The 19,997-nt window shown below is 42.2% G+C and overlaps 1 protein-coding gene across 1 annotated transcript in view; it reads left to right on the top strand.

The window, feature by feature from the left end:
- MYO18B (myosin XVIIIB) overlaps nucleotides 1–19,997 on the top strand; it is an 815,563-nt gene that overhangs the window by 280,563 nt on the left and 515,003 nt on the right. Inside the window, exons 16-17 of the mRNA XM_029619020.1 lie at nucleotides 12,459–12,651; nucleotides 15,853–15,933. Of these exons, the coding sequence (XP_029474880.1) occupies nucleotides 12,459–12,651; nucleotides 15,853–15,933 (274 nt within the window). The remainder of the gene's footprint in view (nucleotides 1–12,458; nucleotides 12,652–15,852; nucleotides 15,934–19,997) is intronic.

The raw sequence follows: 19,997 nt of genomic DNA, 5'->3' as shown, positions 1-19,997 counted from the left end.
CAGTTTTGTCCACTACTCTTCTACTTCTCTTCGCTTAAGCCATACAGTTATTGAATCCTTGACGTACTCCCCATCATAGCTACCTCTAAGCTGAGCACGTGACCAGTTGCTGATACTTTTAGCATCACTCACAGGTTTTACGTGGCCGTTCACATCAATTTTGCTTTGTGCTATATACAGAAATGCAACCCTAATACTGGTGCTCAAAAATTGTTGGTTTAAAAAAATTGTTGCTCACGTGAAAAAAAAAAATGTACACACACCTAATTACTCCTTGGAATAAAAAGTTAGTTTTTCTTGTCCGGGACCCTCATCTTTGAATGAACACCACTCTCTGTGCTTTAATACTCTCATACCATCTGGTGATCCACCACTATACCATCAGAAGAACTCTCCCTAATTGTAGGTACCAGGTCCAGTGACATCCCTCACATGTTGGTTGCAGTTGCTGGAATAGTAATTCCTGCAGACAAGCCAGGATCTCCCTGTGTCTGGCAGATTGAATGTACCAATCAATCACATTTTCCCTTTTATAGAAATTTAGTGACTGTCTTCAATTAAATCCGTATCCATTTCTTCTGTTTGAGAAGGAGGTCTGTATAATCACACCAGTATAAATGGATGATCCATTTCCACTTTCCAGAGTAACACACAGTTATCACCAAAGCCCTGCAGTTCTGTTGCTTTAATATTATTTTTTGTATATATATAGTGCCACTCCTCCTCCTGTCTTTCCTGAATAGATTATAACATGGTATAACCATATCCCAGTCAATGTTCTCTATGTACAGTCTCTTTGACTGCCACTATATCCAAATCAGCCTTTTCCATGACTATATCTGGAACTTTATTTATTTATTTTCAAATTGTTTGTATGCTGTTTTTTTCAATAAAAATTGGTAAAAACGGTACCAATTGAACATACACAATATAAAAATAGAATTAAAAAATAATAAAAACAGTTAAATGAGAATTAAAATAAAAGCTAAGAAGTAAACATCATCAAAATAACAATACAGTTTAAATCAAATATAAATACAGTTCACAGGTGTTGATGGAAGTGGAAAGTCAGGTGCTTTCTTGTGTTTGGGTATTACATGCTAGTTGAAAGAGATATGTTTTTAGAGTTTTTTTTAAATTCTTTTGTGTTTGAAATTTGTTGAAGTGTGTTAGGTAGATTTTTCCAAATTAATGGGCCTGTGACAGAGAAAGCTCTTTTTCTGGTGATGTTTAGCCTTGCAAGGCGACCGAAGGGACATCTAGTAGGTTTTTGTTCAGAGATCTTAAATGTCTTGTAGGTTTATAAATTCGCAAAGTGGAGCATAGCCAAGTTGATTAAGGATTGTGTATGAGTGAGTGGATGATAGACAAAGTTTTGTATTGAATTCTGAATTTAATGGGAAGCCAATGAAGTGAAAACAAAATAGGTGTTATATGGTTTTTGAGTGACAACGGATAGAACATGTGCAGCTGAATTTCAAAGATTGGAGAACCGTGCGAAAATCTTGATGAAAGAGCAGAAGACAGAGGCGCTTCAGCATAAGTAATTTAAAGAAAGACTTTTTTACTATGTCAGAAATGTGTTTTGATAGGGAAAGATCCGAGTTTATTAGCGCCCCAAGACTGCACCCCTGATAGAGGGGATAGAGAAGCCATTTAGAGAAAGATGAGAAGGTGGACCATTAGTGGAATTTGTGATAGAAGTTAGATGGATGATTTCTGTTTTTGTAGGGTTAAGTTTAAGACGGTTATGTGATAGCCAAGTGTTGACAGTGTATATGTATAAAGCAATCTGTAGAGAGAGTATTAGACCAGGAGATATTGAATGGGACAAAAAACTGAATGTCAGTATAGATGTTGAACTGAATATTTAAAATTAGTGTATATAGCTTTCTGGATGTTGCCCATTTTTCACATTTTCTATAAGTGTTTAATGTTTTACTTACCTGAAGACTTTTACTTACCTTAGAGCTTTGTTCACCCACCCTTGATAATCCCAGTTTAAAGCCCTGTTCAATAGATTTGCCGATCTGTTTTAGAAAACACTGAGGTTCAACTGATAGACGATACATATGCACAGCAGTCCTTGGAGTATCATCCCAGGTCCAAGAGACCATCTGCACAACCATTCATTTATCTCCCAGAATGCAACCTTCTCTGCCTTGGCCTTTATCCTTGAATGGGAGACTGGAGAAACATATAATCTATGCAACTATCTGCTTCACCCTGTTTTCCAGAACCATAAAATCACTTTGATACATTCTGTGCGGTACCTAGCAGTATCATTTGTGCTAATGAGGATGAGCAGTATTGGATAATAGTCAGTTGGGTTGATGATTCTCAGCAGTCTCTCTGGCAGACAGTACACCTCCATGGATAACATGACTGGTCAGCAGACGGATGCCTCCATGTCCATTTGCTTCCTAGATGCAATGGTTGCTAAGCATGCAGCTTTGAGGTTTACACATTCTGGTTCTTCCTCTCCTTTGGATAGTTTCTTCCACTTCCAGGGCTGAATACTGGTTCTTCAATTCAAAGGAAATTGGATTTGGGATATGGGACTCTAGTGTCTGCAGTATTCTGGGTTCAGCTGTTATTTTGTGGTCTAGTTTCATCTTCTTTGCTTGTGTTTTCTATCCTTGATGCCTCAATAATCATTTCATCAATATAGTCCTTTTTCTCAGCCTTGCCATCTCCTTTCTTAATTCTACCACCTGTTTTCTGAGGGAGACAACCTCAAACATCTTTCACATTGAGCCAGTTCCTAACTGTAGATCAGGATAGCCATTTGGACAGAGGCAGAAATAGTAACAATGATGACAGCTTTGACAATACAATATTTCCCAGCCATCCTTCTTCTGTTAGGAGCTTTTTATTACCTGTTGAAAGAAATGACAAAGACCTACCAAAGTCCCAACCTATTTCTCAGCTCAGGGTTGGCTTGGGACAATCTGCTGCCTGAGGCAAGGAAAGAGATAGCACCACTCCCTCCTCCTGGCCTGGCACAGGTCAAATCAGTGCGAAAACAAAAAAAGGGGATCCTCTTGGTCTATAGCTCTTTTGACTTTTTGAAATGCTGGCATAGCCAGAACTGGGTCCGAGGTTAACATGCCTGGGCATTTGGAATTCAGGTATGAGCCGTGCTATACTTTTTGCAGCAATTCTCTCGCCCTAGCACTCTCTCTCTCTCGCTCAGTGCCCTTCTTCCCCACGATGAGATCGAGAGAGACTGACAAAGGATGCTGGAGAGAAGAGCATTGGGAGAGACACAAACCCCCATGCCCTACCACCTCCACTTGCTTCTCTCTCTCACATCCCCTTATTCCTAGTAGTCCATCTGTCTCTCTTGTTTGTCCATCCCCTATCCCCAACAGTTTCTCTCTTATCACCACCCCCTGTCCCTAGCAGCCTTTCAGTCTCCCTCTGAAGCCACCACAATTCCATCATCTCCAGCAATATCTCTGTCAAATCTCCTCCTTTCCTGCTTTTCTGTTAACTGAACATGCTGCTGAGCTGAGTCTTCCCAAAGCATTGTTAGGTACTTAAAATCTTGGGACTTGGGCCTATAAGCCACTACCAACATTTTGCGAACAATGGATCCAATCATGATCCCCCTCCTCCCATAATGATCTTGTAAATATATATAATAGGGCATTATATTGTTAACTATACTTTAAATGAATATTCAAATTCTGGAGTTGCTTCAGTAATGGCAACACAAACTCGTTTCACTGCCAGGCATTCAACCCAAAACAGCCCTAACCTCCAGAACTCACACAGCAAGGATCACCTTGTTTAACTCGGTCAGTTATAAAGGGGGAATATGAATCTTTGAAATTAAATACAATTAATATTTCCTATGAAAGAGAAGCACTGCAAATACTGCAAGGGATCCTAGAGCACAGATATACCTCTTATTGGAAATTGGATTTGGGGTATGGACTGCTATAGATGGCTACACAGGAACTACACACTAGCAGATATCGCAACTTTGGTTGCATACAGAATAAGTGACCACAAATTAGAAATACTGGATGTACAAATATTTAAACTGGAAACCCCAAGAAGTGAGACCCTGCAGGCAGGGAAACAGAAATGCTTTTCCTCCTGTACTGTGCAAAATATAAAGAGATCAGAGATGCACCTTCCCAAAGCTGACATTTTTCAATCGCTAATTTGAAAATAGAATGCTTGTTGTCTGAGCATTTGATTTTTCTAATTGCAATGCGTTGGGCCCCGTCTCTGTCCCACTTACTGCTTGTCATTCTTCTAACTCTTTTCCAGAGTCTCTCTTCCATTTTTTTTCTCTTTTGTCTTCTTTGGTTCCTCTTCTGCATCTTTCTCTGACATTATGTCTTCTATTGCCTTTCTATGCATTCAGAGCTAGATTTCTCCCCCCAATCTCCTTCTTTCACTCTCATCTATCAGATTTCCATCACTCTCTCATCCCTTCCAAGTCCTTCTCTCTGCTCTTTCACCACCTAGCCAGCCCTCTCATTTCCCTGTCTCCCACTCCTTCTACGGCCTCATACTTCCCCTTTCAACCAGTCCCCTAAATCCCACCCTCAGTATGCACCCCTTCTCCCAGTCCTCATCTATGTTCTTCTGCCTTTCATCCTCTCGCTAACCCAAGCTCCGCCCCTCTGCCTTTAGCCCTTTTCTTCTGCCTCTTTTCTCCTACTCAGACTTCCACTACCTCCTCCCCAGCTCCATTTCTGTCTCTCTCCCCTTCACTGGCCTCTATTTATTTATTTAAAAGCATTTATTAATCGCCTAACAGATTACATCTCCCTAAATGATTTACAGCATGAATTCAAACAAGTTAAAAATACATTACCAAAAAAAGAAAAACATAATGCCTCAGTGAACCCTGCTAAACAATTCCTTTCATCAGCCCTGCTGAGCAAATTCTTTCATCAAGAAAGTTTTTAAAGCTTTCCTAAACTTTAACAGATCACCTTCTCCTCTCAAACTGGGAGGCAAATTATTCCAAAGTTAGGGAATCCTTCCTGAAAAAGATTTTACCTTCAGGTGAGAATGTCAAAACATTTTAACCTCTTGAACTCCCAAATAATGCCCTTTCAAGGACCTCAAGCTTCTGCTAAGCTTTTACCAGCTGAGACGATTTTTCAATTGCTGTGAACCTACTCCTTTTAGAGTTTTAAATGCCAGAGCCAAATTCTTAAAATTGCATCTGGCAACCACTGGGAGCCAATGCAAATCCAATAATAGTGACCCAGAAGGAGTTCTTCTAGAACTTCCTGTCACAATATGAGCTGCCGTATTCTGAATGATCTGTAATTTTCGAATAGTTTTAACAGGCAGTCCCAAATGTACAGCATTACAGTAATCAATATACGACAGCACTAAAAAAAACCCACTGACCTCAAAACCATAATATCCAGGAATGGTCTAATTTGTCTAAGCAATTTGATTCTCAAATCACTATTTCTTACCAAAGGTGAACCATGTTTTTCTAAAGTCAGAGTAGAATCAAGTTGTACCCCAAGGGATCTAACCTCCTCCTTAGAAGAAATCTCCTCTCCCATCAACTTCAAACAGAGATCTAATTTGTTGTGCCCCAAAAACTGGATCTCCGTCTTCTTAACATTCATTACCAAATCACTTTCAGTAAGCCAATTCTTCGTTAACTCCAAACACATTCCCAACTGCTTATAACAAACCTCCCTTTTTGGTCCCAAAGGAACCATGATCTGAATATCATCTGCATATATATATACATATACATATATATATATATATATATATATATATGGCTGAAAACCAGCCTCCCTGATAATCTTACCGATTTTGCTCAAAAAAAATATTGAACAAAATTGTGGAGATAGACGATCCCTGTGGCACTCCACATCCCATGTCAACGGCGGCTGAATAGCTACCTTGAAAATATACCAACTGCTCTCTCCCAGATAAGAAATTCTGTAACCATTTCAAAACCAAATCACAGATACCTAAATCACAGCGTCTCAAAAGAAGTTAGTGATTTACCGAATCAAAAGTGCAAGAAAGGTCCAACATAACCAACAATGCACCTTCACCTTTATCAACCAGCGGCAAAGCATCATCTTTTAAGGAAACTAACAAGGTTTCTGTGCTGCAACCTCGTCTGAAACAAGCCTGAGCAAGGTCCAGAAGTTCAGCCGACTCCAAATATTCTGACATTTGCTTTGTAACGGCTTTTTATAAAGCTTGGCTATGAATGGAAGGTTCAAAATTGGTCTATAACTGCTACAAAATCTAGGGGCTAACTTTTCATCCTTCAAGATTGGAAAGACTACTGCAGTTTTACAGTAGGTAGGCAATGATTTATTAACCAATGATTTATTAACCAATTTCTGCAAGCAGGTCAAAACTTTATCTGAGCAGCCTTTAAGCAGCCAAGAAGGACAGGCATGGAAACAAAAATTAGATGACTTAATCCGAGAAACCAGTTGTTTAACCTCTAAAAGAGAAAGTGGCTGAAAGCTCTCCAATTTAACATCAGTCTTCTCCCTAAGAACCATCTCATTCCTATTACCATCAAGCTTTAAATCAACTCCTTCCATCTGACCCACTAAAAGATCTACTTTTACCTACAAAATTTAGCACAAAGATTACAGTCTGGAATCTCCTCAGAAATCAATTTACCTTTCTTTTTTGATAACTGACTAAAGATTTCACAACATTATAAAGAACTTTGGGATTATAAGCCACCGACGTAATTTTGTTCATATAATATCATTTTTCTGCTAAAACAATCTGTTTAAAATACATAGAATTAGCTTTCTGCCAAATCATTTTAGCTTCTAACTTAAAATTACTTCCCCACCTCCTCTCTAAATGACGACAATTTCTTTTAAGTTCAGCTAATTCTAGAGAATGCCATGGAGAGCCCACACGCCTACCATTTAATTTCCCTTTCTTAGCTTCCACACAACCCTTTTCCACAGCTTGCTGCAACAAATCAAACCAGTCCTGATATAAAATCTCAATACTTTCTACATCATCCTCTCCCCTCCTCCCTCATCCTTCCACGTCATTCACAGCACCTCTCATCCCCTCTCCACCCTTAAGCCCCCTTCTCTTACACCTATATCGCATCGATGGCTCTATCTAAACCTCCCACTTGTATCCCAGCAGCCCATTTAACACCCCTCCACCCATACCTCCACACAATCCCCTACTCCCCCACCTACTCTCCCCATCAATCCTTATCCAACCTTAGAGTTCCTACCCTCCCTCCAATCCATGTCCCCATCTCCCACCACTCCCAACCAATTCTCGAGTAACAATTGACCCCCTCACCTAATGAGCCAGTCTTATTTCCCTCCCCCTATCCCCAAATATCCCACTTCTCCCCCTTCCAATGCCTGAGACTCACTTCTTCCTCTCCTCAAATCCCTGAGAGCACTATCTCCCCTTTTTTCTCTAAACCTCCGCAACTCTCCCGCATCTCCTTGAGACCCTCATATTTCCATGGAGTCCCCACTTATCCCCCTACTTCTTGGAGCTTATACCTGGTTCCCCACCTCACCTTCCCCTGTAATCCTGTGCCAGGTCTCAGTGCAAGCAATGCAGCAGCGACTCTAGCAGCCTGTGCCTTACCTCCCCCTCCTGCGCAGTTCAGTGATGTTTTATATGAGCTGTGCCCTGTATCTAAGGAGCCCTGTAAGGTTCAAATGGAACCGCGTGGGAGGAGGGAGGAGGGAGGAGTGGCGCAGGCTACTACAGGACCTGCTGCTGCATGATAGGCTCTCAGGAAGGGGCCTCAGGGCCTAACAACATTCCATGCATTGGCTCCTGTTCACCCGGCCCCTGCATACTGAGGCTCTTACTGACATTGCCTCTTACCATGAACTGCAGATACCTACTGCTTCCGCTTTAATTTTGCCCATGGGGATTGGGAAACCTTCGGGCACGTCACTAAAACTGCATTTTAAAAGATTTCCTGCCCAAGGGGTTTCCATCCCCCCGGGAAGTCATCAATAGGTATTGCTTTTATCTTCAAAGGCAGGATGTGGCAGTGGCTTCAGAAGGGGGTACTTTTGCCGGTCCAGAATTCTGCCGCCTCACCCTGCCTCATGATAGAAACGCCTCTGCCTTGGCTGTCGTGCATGTAAAATCAATTAGCTCTGTTCTGTGAAATCTATCTCATGTTTCACATAGAATAAGTTCAGGCTTTGAAACTATTTTCTGCAACATACAAACAGAATCAGTTCTTTTGCAAGCTTTAAACACAGTTTAAATGCAGTCTTGATCATGATTGATGAAAATACGAATTAAGTCATTAAAATTAACATCAGATGAACATATATGACAGACTTTAATGTAACATACATTTTATCTTATTTGTATCTTAGCAGTCCATGGTATAAATATATACATAGTATACTCGAATGTGTTCAAAGACACTCAGCCAGCGGCCAGTAACAATACCTATTGCAATACATCTACATCAGATGTGCGCAGTTACCATGCAAAGCATAATTTATTGAACAGCATCAGATATTTGTAATAAGAGATCATGTATGTCCCAATACAGTGGCATTCTTAAGAAAAAATACACCGCACATATTTTTCTGACATGCAAAAGGTGCCATGCTCTTCTCTTGCAGGAGAAGAATAATTTGCAGGCAGTGTGACCATCAATCAATAAAAGCTTCAATCTCAAAGCATATTTAAAATCCCTTGCTCTAGAAATAAATCAAATGCACTCAAACATGAACACTCGATTCATGGCGGATTTCATTTGAAATTTGCTTTTAGTTTACAGTTTCAACTGTATTATGGTGCCACTAATTAAGCAACACTCCTCAATAAAAAAAAAGTCGTGGGAAGGGTGGAAGAAAAGGAGAAGATACTAAAATGTGTTTTCCTTATTCTTTCTTTTTTTTTTTTTTTTGTTATATTTTAAAAATAGGAGCAAAGGCCTTATGTATTCTGAACAATTACATTTTTGATACAAGCTGTTTCAGCGGAAATTAATGACCTTGCAACATCTATGAGATGTAAAATGGAACACACTTTATTGCTTTCAATTAAAGCAAGCACAACATTTCAAAAGAAAATTAAAAGGAAATTGAAAATGACCTTCAGAATAAGCAAGAGCAAGCTTTAGATGGAGGGTTAAAAATCTGCCTTAAAATGATGATTATTAATGTCAGGCATTTTATTCCAGATTGTCAGGGCACTGTGTATGCCAAAGAGTTTTTCATAAGTACTCTTCTTATTGTCTGCTTCTTGAGAAGGATCCTTGATGTGGTACGCATTTGCTTTTCTCATCTGTTTATAGTTTTATTTTAACAAGGTGCTATATTAGCATGCCATTTCTTAAGGCATTCAACTAGCTTTATACAAAATGGTATCTGCAGTGATTTATTGCCTGTCTTCACCATGCTGCATATTGTTGCTACATACAATACATCAGTTATTAAACTTTGTGGCTAATACATCAATAAATCACTTTCAGCCAAAGTCAGTGTTGTTGTTAACTAGTAATGTAGTAGAGAATAACAGATAAAGACTAATTGGACCTCCCATTCTGACAAGTTAATTCTGCCTACACTGCAAGGATAAATCCCAGCTGTCAGCCGGGGAAGCTTGACTGCTTGCACAATATTGCTTCTTATCTAAGTATTTTTTGTTGTTGTTGTCTTGCTCTTACCATATTCTACTGAACACCCAAGCCCCTCCTCCCCTCCATATCCTACCAACAAACTTTTATAATAATCTAAATAACTACCAAAGCTAGTGAGGCTGTTGCCCTAACATCTGACTATGTCCCTCTGGCCTATCTGGTTGGTACCTGGCCATTAACAACCCAACTCTTAGCCTTGCTCCTATCATTGGCCTCTTTATTTGTCCCAAACACAAATATCCAAATAACAATGAGGTCAGAGGCTCCCTACCCCCTACTTTGTTTGATAGCCCCTTTAATTACTGGCTTTACAAGGCTGCAGGGGCATCTCCTAATTTTGTTCTTCAACGTCTATTCTGGTACCCTATAGAGTTCCATGTCTGTTTACCCTTGCTGTAGTCTGTCCAGATCTTCCCATGTTATATCCCAGGAAGTGTGTCTCCATAGTTAGGTGGCTATGCCTTCTCCCTCCCCCTGCCCCATACCATCTCTTTGCATGCAGCTTTCTTTGAATATTAATAGGTCTGCAGATACAAAAGTACCTGCATTCATTGCACTTAGAGGGGCTGCTGACAAATCCCCCCCCCCTTTCCATATATATAAAACAATGGGATTTTTCAAATAATATTAGTTTAGTAGTCATAAAGGGCTAATTCTCAAACAGTCTTCCAGCTTTCCTTAATTAATCCCACGGACACCATCCCCTTCCTCCTGGCGGGTGACCTCCATTGGTCTGGGCATCAGTTGTCTCTCCCTTTTTCTCTCTGGTTTCTCTCCCCTTAGTTTAACATAATAATAGTTGATTTCTGTTTTAAATCCAAGGTCTCCTCAGCCCAAATGGAGCACGGCACAGTTGAAAGAAAGCACACCCCCCCGTCACAGTCTTTCAGCACAAGTATAACAATACACAGCTTGGGAAAGAATAAACCAATCCTAACAGGAGTTGGGTTATTTGCCTTCACTCTCCTCTGGAAGAGTTTGACTATCGGTGAGGCCTTGTTTCCCTCAGAGTCAGCTTTGCCACAACCTCCCAGGCAAACAACGTTATTTTTAATAACTTGTGTTCTACTTTAACTCACTCTCTTGTCTCCGTCGGTTCTTCCAGTCTGTCTTGCTCCAGCATTTGGGCCCCCCTCTTCCTCCTTGTGAGCTTCTGCAGGAAGGAACTCCATTTCCTCCTCCTCTTCCTGTCTCCACCCTCCTTCATCTGTCATTCCCGTGTAACCCCCTGTCCTTCCGGGGCACCTTCTCAGCTTCAGGGGGCCTGGGATAACTCACTCAAAGTGAGGAAATCAGTCTCAGCTGGGTCGCGGGCTGGAGGCAGATAAACTGCAGGGCCAAACTGAGCCAAGGACACTCCCACAAACGTCTCCACTACAGAAGGTATGCTCCAATGAAAGATAACCTACTTAAATAAACTGGTTAATCAGTCCAAAAATTGTAGAGATCACACTTCCATAAAAATCAGCAGCTTCAATCTCAATCCTTTTCCAAGATTCAGAACAACTTCAAATCACAAATCTATGTACACATTTCTCTTCAGCCTTTAACTAGGCCCAACTTCCTTAACATTCATAATGGTTTACATCCAATCTGTTACATTTTTTAAGATGGCTGCAAGGCAACTCACTCCCTCTTCTGTAGATGGAATGCAGCTCCCCAACCCTGCTCAGAGGCTCCAATCAGGCACAGGGTTTCTTCTGGTCATGAAGGCCCTCCTTACAGTTCCCTTAATTCTGTCTGTAAATTCTCAGATTAACTTCTTTAGATATCTCTTCACATTTCTCAGGCTTCCTGAGACATCTGGGGGTATCTCTACCCAGCTCCTCCTCCTTTCCCATGTAACCCCGGGAGAGGGTCCCAGCTGCCTCCTTCTGCTTGCTTGGTGACTCTGAGTGAGCCCCTCCCACATTCTCACCAGGGCAATATCCCCTTTCCAAAACCCAGCCCCTAGGAGCTGAACCAGTCTGTCTGTCAGAGAGTTCAATCCCTCTGACTAGGATGACCTTTCATTTTCTGGAACCTTTCCCCTTTCATAATCCCCTTACCATCTTCCCTAGGTAGGAAACACCAGTCTCTCAAACTTTATACATGCTGCACCTTGGCTGTGTCACATAGGGGCCACACCTGTCTCCATGGGAACCTCAGTAGCTCCTCCCCTCCAACTCTTTCTACCCCACAGGATATTCCATTCTCTTCTCTCCCATATTTGCTGCCTCTTTCTCCCTCTGCTCCTCGTCAGGCTTTTTTCTTTTGCAAGTTGGGGTTGACATTTTGGATACACTTTCCTGGCCCCAAGAGCTCAACTTCATGACACCTACCTAATAACTCCTCTGGCTATAGTACTTTCCAGTCAAGTCCTTGTTTTTAACCCAGAGTCTATTATTTGATCTGTCTGTGTGTCTTGATTCAAATGTAAGCTCCAAGGAGCAGGGACTGCCTCTCTGTACAGGCTGCCTTCATCAGATAGCACCATACAAATAAATAATAATACTAATAAAATGAATGAGGGATATTTTACAATAATTCTAGATACCCACTGATAAGTTTTACTAGCAAGACATTGTCAGCTCCTTGTCAAATGTGCACATTCAGCTCCTGACAGACCAGTTGTATCAAATAGCTGCAACTAGCTTTCAACTCACCTCCTCCCAGCATTGCCAGTGCACTGATACATTCTCTGTATGCTGGGCATGTTCATGGGGAATAAAGATCTCTTGTATGGGAAACCAAAAGAAATAATGATAAGTTATCCACTCAAAAGAGGTGAATGTGACTTAGAGGATAATAAGTGAAATCTTCAAATGTATTTTCCCCTTAGATCATTTTGCTCCAATCATCTCTCTCTGGCTTCCATCATGGTGATGGATACTCCTGGCTTCCAGAGTCCCCGACACCAGAAAAAGGATCGAGCTGCTACCTTTGAAGAGCTTTGCCATAATTATGTACAAGAGCGCCTGCAAGCTCTTTTCTACAAGAGAACATTTGTTTCAGAAGTGGAAAGATACCAGGAGGTGAAAAGCTTGCATTTCTTATATGAATGTAGTTATGCGCTTAATAGTACTATTATTACTAATAATAATCAGGGCCGTGATTTGGTGGCTGAAGCAAGCATCACAAAATGCAGCCCTGGCCATGGAATTGTCCAGTCTCCTTTGGACTCACAGGAGATCAGGGCTTGGGCCCGGTCGGACAGGCAGTGGCTGCCTGACCCGCACATTTGCAGGACCTTCCTTTCATGGTGATCCCCCTCCCCCCCCCCCCTCCACTGATTTGGCCAGCAGTAGAAGGCGGAGCCTCTGGCTCCATCCTCCCCTTCAGTCCCCCTTTCAACCACAAAGTACTACGGTGTCCTGCACAGTTCAAAGCACAATTTGGGCACCAGGTGACAGAAGGGGACGATGTGACATGAGGTGCTATTGCTTTCCTCCTCATCCTACTATTGACCAAGTTAGCGTAGGAGGAGAATGAGGAGGGAAATTGGCCAGTAAAAGAAGCTGGGGGGATTAGGGATGTAGGAGCTGGGGATAAGGGGATATGAATGAGGGATGGGAGGAGGGTGGAGGGTGGAAGAGGGTATGTGGCACATGTATAAAAGAGGGACTGGGGTGAAAGAGAGGATGGGAAAGTGTAAAAGCAGTGGTGGGGGATTAGCGTGGGGGGTATAATATAGAGGAGCTGGGGTTATGGGCAGGGTGTGCCTGCATGTGAGGGTTGGGGCTGGGGATGTGCGTTCATTTGAAATGAATGTATTTCTCAGAATGAGAAAAACCAATTTTTGGTTCATTCTAAATGGAACAAACCAATCAGCAGTACCTCCTAAAAAATGACATTTTTCACTTGTATTCATTTTCAGATATTTGTAAGTTCATTTCATAGTTGTGCACACAAAGAGCACTTTATGTGCACACAAGTAAGCAATCTGAGCACAAACGTCCAATGTGCCAGCAGAAAGTCCTTTCTGCATGCAACTGTGGAACTATATATGCATAAACTTCCAAAAATGAAACAATACAAAAAAAAAAGTACAATGAAAACAATAAAAACTCTGAGCCAAAATGAACTGAAACAAAATGAATTAAAAATCTTTGGCCTGCAAATCCCTACTCGGCGTATCAATAGACTAAGCCCAATTATTTTGTATTTTCTGTATAGGATTTGTATCCTACAGGAATATCCTTTATCTGTCCCAGTAAGCCAGCATAAATTGAAAAGGTCTGATAAGCCAAGGTCTGCTGTAAAGGGGCCTATGAGCCTTGAGCCCTACAATAAAGGTTCATGGTTCTCCTGCCAGAGGACAGATTGAGATTGTCTGAGCAGCATGTGGACTGAACCATTTGCTATGGCAGGCCTCTCTAGGAGTGGCCATAAGAGTGTAATCCAGGGTGCTGGTTAGAGAAGCCTGAGCAAACTAGAAAAAGGGTTTGCAGAGACAGAAGAAGGCCACTCTCCTGTATCTCCAAAAGAGTTTTGGGAAGGGGAAAAGCGTGCCTTTTATTCCCAGTGTCTCCAGAGTACAGTAGTGGGTGCTCTGGACCACACAGTAAGGTCCCTATGGTGGTGCCGCTGATACTTTACTGAAGCATCTGCTCCTGAGGGATCCAGCCATAAAGTGGAGACTAATCCCTGCTCTGAGGAAATAAATGGTCTCACTCTGGGTCTATGTGTCGTGGGAAGAGAAGACCCTGATCTATTTCTGAACAAATATCTGTGCAGAAGTAGCGAGAAGTTGAGTGTCATGTGCTAGTCCAGGGGCACCAAGCAGTGTGGATTGAAAAAAAAAATGTAGAGCTGTGGTCCAGGAGTCCTTAGGAGTCCAACTGTGTCCAGAACAAGGAGGGGAGAAGTGTAACAAGAGAATGATTAAAGCATTCGGAGAAACGGGTACCAATAAAGGTCTGTGAGAGTCAGGGAGTCTACACCAAAGGAAAAGGGAATGAAGAGAGTCTCAGGAGGGTGCAAAGAGAAGTATTAGAAAGAAACCCTTTTTTCAACTTAAGCATCAATTGGAGAATTTTTCCTTACTGAATGCTGCATAAATTACAACAATAATTCAAACAGTTCAGTAAATATTTCCAGTTAAAATGCCTTGGGTTTTGGGAGGGTGAGTCAGGCGTTCAGCAATGATGTATATAATGGTCCCTCAAATCCCTGATGAACCCTTGCATTCTTCCAGAGAGGGAAGCAAGGTTACACTATGACAAAGTGACCGAGATTACCAAGATGTGGTGCCCAATTCTCTAGAGCAAGGGTGGCCAACTCCAGTCCTCAAGAACCACAAACAAGTCGGATTTTCGGGATATCTTCTATGAATATGTATGATACATTTACTTGCACTGCCTCCATTGTGTGCACAGATATCTCATGCACATTCACTGTAGTTATCCTGAAAACCCGGCCTGTTTGTGGCTCTGAGGACCGGAGTTGGCCACCCCTGTTCAAGAGAGTGCTCAGACTAAATGCAAAGGTATAGCAAGTGAATGAGGAACGGAATGATTCATCACTTTATGGAGTATAAGGCAAGGTTGGTCAAGGCAATATTACTGTAATATTTTAAAAGTTTATTTTCCAGAGGGTTGTGGAAGAAAAAGTTCTGACTATGGGGACTGATTCATACTATTCGGACCACTTGGTATCAAGGACCACTGTGCATCTCTGTAATATTTCCTAGAATTGTATCAGTGGATCAGTTTAATTGGCCATTGTGGAAACAGCGGAGATCACAGTCAATACACAACACACACACACACACACACACACAAAAGTAAATCTTTCCCATATGGTTTATAAGCCTGAAACTCAGGTTAACTTTCAAAATCTTCAGTTTTTTGAAGAATGTTAAAAAATAAAACAGTAGAAAGGCTTCAAACTTAAATAACTGATTTTTCTTTCTGTCTGCTTTGAATCTAGCTTAGCAATTGCTATCTGTTTAATGATTTATGAACTGCATTTACCATTCACCAAGTGACTGCAGGCTCCCTTTTAGTGCCATTGCATCCTGACAGCAAAGCTCGCTGATGTCAGATATGACATTGTAAGTATGGTTTACTTCAAAGATGTTCAACTTCTAAGCTTTGGTTGGCAGATTTTAGATGATCAGAAAGCTCAGTACAAAGGACTTTTACTTCTCACAACTCTTATGTTTTCTTTGTCTTCCCTTTGGAGCTTGAATGTCAGCTTTCAAACCAAGCAAACCTTGAAATCATATATTGCAGGAAAACATCGAGGTGGCCTTTGACCTGCCGGAGCTTTCCCCCATGCCTACTGTATCTGTCATTGACCAGACTTCTTCACAGGTAGGAAAATATTGTTTTTGTTTCATTAAGAAATCACTTTTGGGGAACAATCAATACTTTGGTCATTAGTTATTCAACAAGATCTGCAAATTAGTCCCATAATATCCTTGGGTGTTCTATTTGTTTATTTACTATACAATGTCTTCTGATTTGGGTTAAATACAAAGGATTTCAAAGCCCTTATAATAGATAAAAGTTTCGATAACAAATGCATAGACTGTGGCAACTTATTCCACCCTGCGGGATTGCGCAAGCAAATGCGGGATCTCGAGCAGTAGCCAAACTTATCTTCTTAAGTCATGGAACCTCCAGCAGAATTTCCCCTTAGCAATGCTATGCATGAATAGACATATACTGCACCAATCATCAATCAATCCACCAATTATGCTGGTTCCAACATGTGTAGGATCTTGAAAGCCATAGTTAAAGTTGTAAATTTAACCTGCTGACTAACTGGTTGCCAGAGGCGTGAGGTTTTGTAGCCATGGTATACCTAGGGACTTTCATTTCTCCGAGGGCAAATAGGATGGTAGTCCTCACACAAGTGACATCATCTGATGGAGCCCGGCATGGAAAACTTATTGAGCAAGTGGGGTCCCCTTCAGTCTCTTCTTTTCTGCGGAGCCTGTCATTTCGTGGTTGAGTGAGAGCCTAATTTTCTGACTTTTGGCCTAATTGTCTTGTTTTTGGAAAACTTAATTTCCGTGAGAATTTTCTTCGCTGTCTTGCATGGTCGATGCGGGGTCACTCCCCCAGTTCTCCCTTTATCATCCTAGATAAGTTTTTACAGCGGTTATTAGTACGTTTATTTTCACTTCGATTCCTCTGGGGCGGTGGCGTGTTTGGCACCCACTGGCCCATCTGAAAAATATGATCCATTTTCAACCAGGGTTGGAGTTAAATAAGATTTTCAGATGTATCAGAGAATTTTTTGGAGCTCCATTGACTTCTGAAGGTCAACAGAAACAGTTGTTTAAACCCTCTAATTGGATGCCCACTACGCCCCACCCTCTAATAATCGCTTTTGAGTCCTTAGTGATGCAGGACCTACAAAAATAGAATCAGATACAGAGAGGATTAAGTTTAATCTGACGTATGAGGAATCATTGGTGATCAGACAATTGAGAGAAGATCTGTCAGTAGTCATCCGAGCAGCTGACAAAGGCGGAGCTGTGGTAGTGCTTGACACTGTGCAATATGTGCAGGAGACTCTGAGACAGCTGGAGGATAGCTCCACATATTTGAAATTGGATATAGATCCTACAATCGATTTGCAGAAAGAGATTAAAATCATGTTACACGATGGACTACAATTATCTATTTTCAATCACAAGGAACTTCGTTTTTTGTATCAGCCTTTTCCCACTAGACTTTATTTTTATACTGTTCCTAAAATACATAAATCTCTTCATTCACCCCCGGGGTGATCAGTTGTTTTGGGAATTGCCTCTATTTTTGAACCCATAGCCAAGTTTGTTGATAACTTGCTACAACCCTTGGTAGTTGGTGTAGTGTCATATATTATTCTATGGATTTTATGGTGTCCATAGCAGGAGTTGAGCAGAAGTCAGTCAAATGGTTTGTTTCAGCAGACATTACTTCATTATACACCTGTATTCCACAGGACCAAGCACTCATATTCATACAAGAGGCGTTAAAAGGCCTGGTGCTTCCTACAAGGAAATATGAGTTGTGGTTAGATTAGCTGAGTTGGTGATTAAATGTAGTTATTTCAAGTTCAAAAATGTATTTTACAAACAGATTTGAGGGATACCAATGGGGTCCCTTTTGGCCCACTCAGTGGCGGGTTTATACGTAGCTAGGTATGAAACCCAATTTATCTATTCGGCCAAACATTTTCAACGGGTGAAAACATGGAAAAGGTACATTGATGATATATTCTTTTTGTGGACAGGTGATTTTGAGATTCTCACAGAATTTATGAGGTATATGAATGCGTGTGATGGTAATCTGGAGTTCACGTTTCATACACATTTGACTAAGGTTACATTTTTGGATAAGTGGGTACGACGAGGTACACAGAGTATTGAAACTTCTGTTTATAGAAAGTCTACAGACAGAAACACATTGCTACTTGCCCAAACTTTCCATCCTAGAAAATTGAAGGAGAACATGGTCAATTTTTGAGATACCACAGGCTCTGCTCCACATTGGATATCTATAAAGAGTCAGCACAAGAGCTATGTCAAAGGTTTATAGATAGGGGTTATAGTCACAAAAAGTGTGAAGATTAGAGATGTGAATCGTGTCCTCGATCGACTTAACGATCGATTTCGGCTGGGAGGGGGAGGGAATCGTATTGTTGCCGTTTGGGTGTGTAAACTATCGTGAAAAATCGTTAAAATCGTGAGCCGGCACACTAAACCCCCCTAAAACCCACCCGACCCTTTAAATTAAATCCCCCACCCTCCCGAACCCCCCTCCCCAAATGCTTTAAATTACCTGGGGATCCGGCGGTGGTCCAGAACGGCGGCGGTCCGGAACGGCCCCCTCAATAGAATCGTGTTGTCTTCAGCCGGCGCCATTTTTCAAAATGGCCGCCGCAAAATGGCGGCGGCCATAGACAAAAACGATTCGACGGAGGAGGTCGTTCCGGACCCCCGCTGGACTTTTGGCAAGTCTTGTGGGGGTCAGGAGGCCCCCCCAAGCTGGCCAAAAGTTTCCTGGGAGTCCAGCGGGGTTCCGGGAGCGATTTCTTGCCGCGAATCGTTTTCGTACGGAAAATGGCGCCGGCAGGAGATCGAGTGCAGGAGGTCGTTCAGCGGCGGTCCGGAACCCCCGCTGAACGACTTCCTGCAGTTGATCTCCTGCCGGCGCCATTTTCCGTACGAAAACGATTCGCGGCAAGAAATCGCTCCCGGAACCCCGCTGGACTCCCAGGAAACTTTTGGCCAGCTTGGGGGGGCCTCCTGACCCCCACAAGACTTGCCAAAAGTCCAGCGGGGGTCCGGAACGACCTCCTCCGTCGAATCATTTTTGTCTATGGCCGCCGCCATTTTGCGGCGGCCATTTTGAAAAATGGTGCCGGCTGAAGACAACACAATTCTATTGAGGGGGCCGTTCCGGACCGCCGCCGTTCTGGACCACCGCCGGATCCCCAGGTAATTTAAGCATTGGGGGGGGTTCGGGAGGGTGGGGGATTTAATTTAAAGGTTCGGGGGTGGTTTTAGGGGGTTTTAGTGTGCCGGTTTTCCTGCCCTCCCCCTTCCCCGATTTACGATTTTTTAACGATAAATCGGGGGAATTGGTATTGTATCGTGGCCCTAACGATTTTTTGACGATTTAAAATATATCGGTCGATATTTTAAATCGTCAAAAAACGATTCACATCCCTAGTGAAGATGGCTTATAAACAAGGCCTCTATGCTAACCATGATAATTTGTTAAGAGTACAGAGTAAAGAATCTGTATCTAGGATTGTTTGCACATTGCCATACTCCACTAAGATGATGCAACTTAAACAGAGCATTGTTCATCATTAGGCAGTGTTGAGGTCTCTACCATGTTTCCAAGAGGGCCCTATTTTTGCCACCAAGAAAGAAAAAAATTTAAAAAACAGGTTAGGGAAAGCGAGGGAGTATTGTAGGGGGGAGCAAGATAAAGGACAGTGGAGTGAAACCAAGATGGCTGCCGACTTGTAAAGATGCGTAAGCTGCAGCTCCCAGTTTTCAGAAGAAAATTTTGAGCTTATTTACTTGAAAATATTACCTTGAAAGAACAAAATGCCTCACACGAAGAGGAAAGCTCGAGTAAGAGACTTTACCTCGACTCTGAAGCAAGATTCCCGACAACCGCGGATTGAAGCTGCTTTCGCGAGGACACCGACGAATCACCCGGTAGAAGTTGCTGGGGGCAGCAAGGAGCAGCTGCTAAGCCCCCTGACGTTAGAGACCTCGCTAAGCCTGGGTGCACCAACTATTCCTGATCCACCGAAGGGGCGGTCTGGCTATGTGAATAGCTCGCCAGACGAGAGTGGGAACCAGAGAAGAGAGGAGGAGCTCTCTTCGGTGAACCCTGAGGAACCAGGTTCCAGGACCTATGTT

This window comes from Rhinatrema bivittatum, chromosome 11, assembly GCF_901001135.1.
Source record: "Rhinatrema bivittatum chromosome 11, aRhiBiv1.1, whole genome shotgun sequence".
Lineage (NCBI taxonomy): Eukaryota > Metazoa > Chordata > Amphibia > Gymnophiona > Rhinatrematidae > Rhinatrema > Rhinatrema bivittatum.
This window is presented reverse-complemented; position numbering and strand designations above follow the sequence as displayed.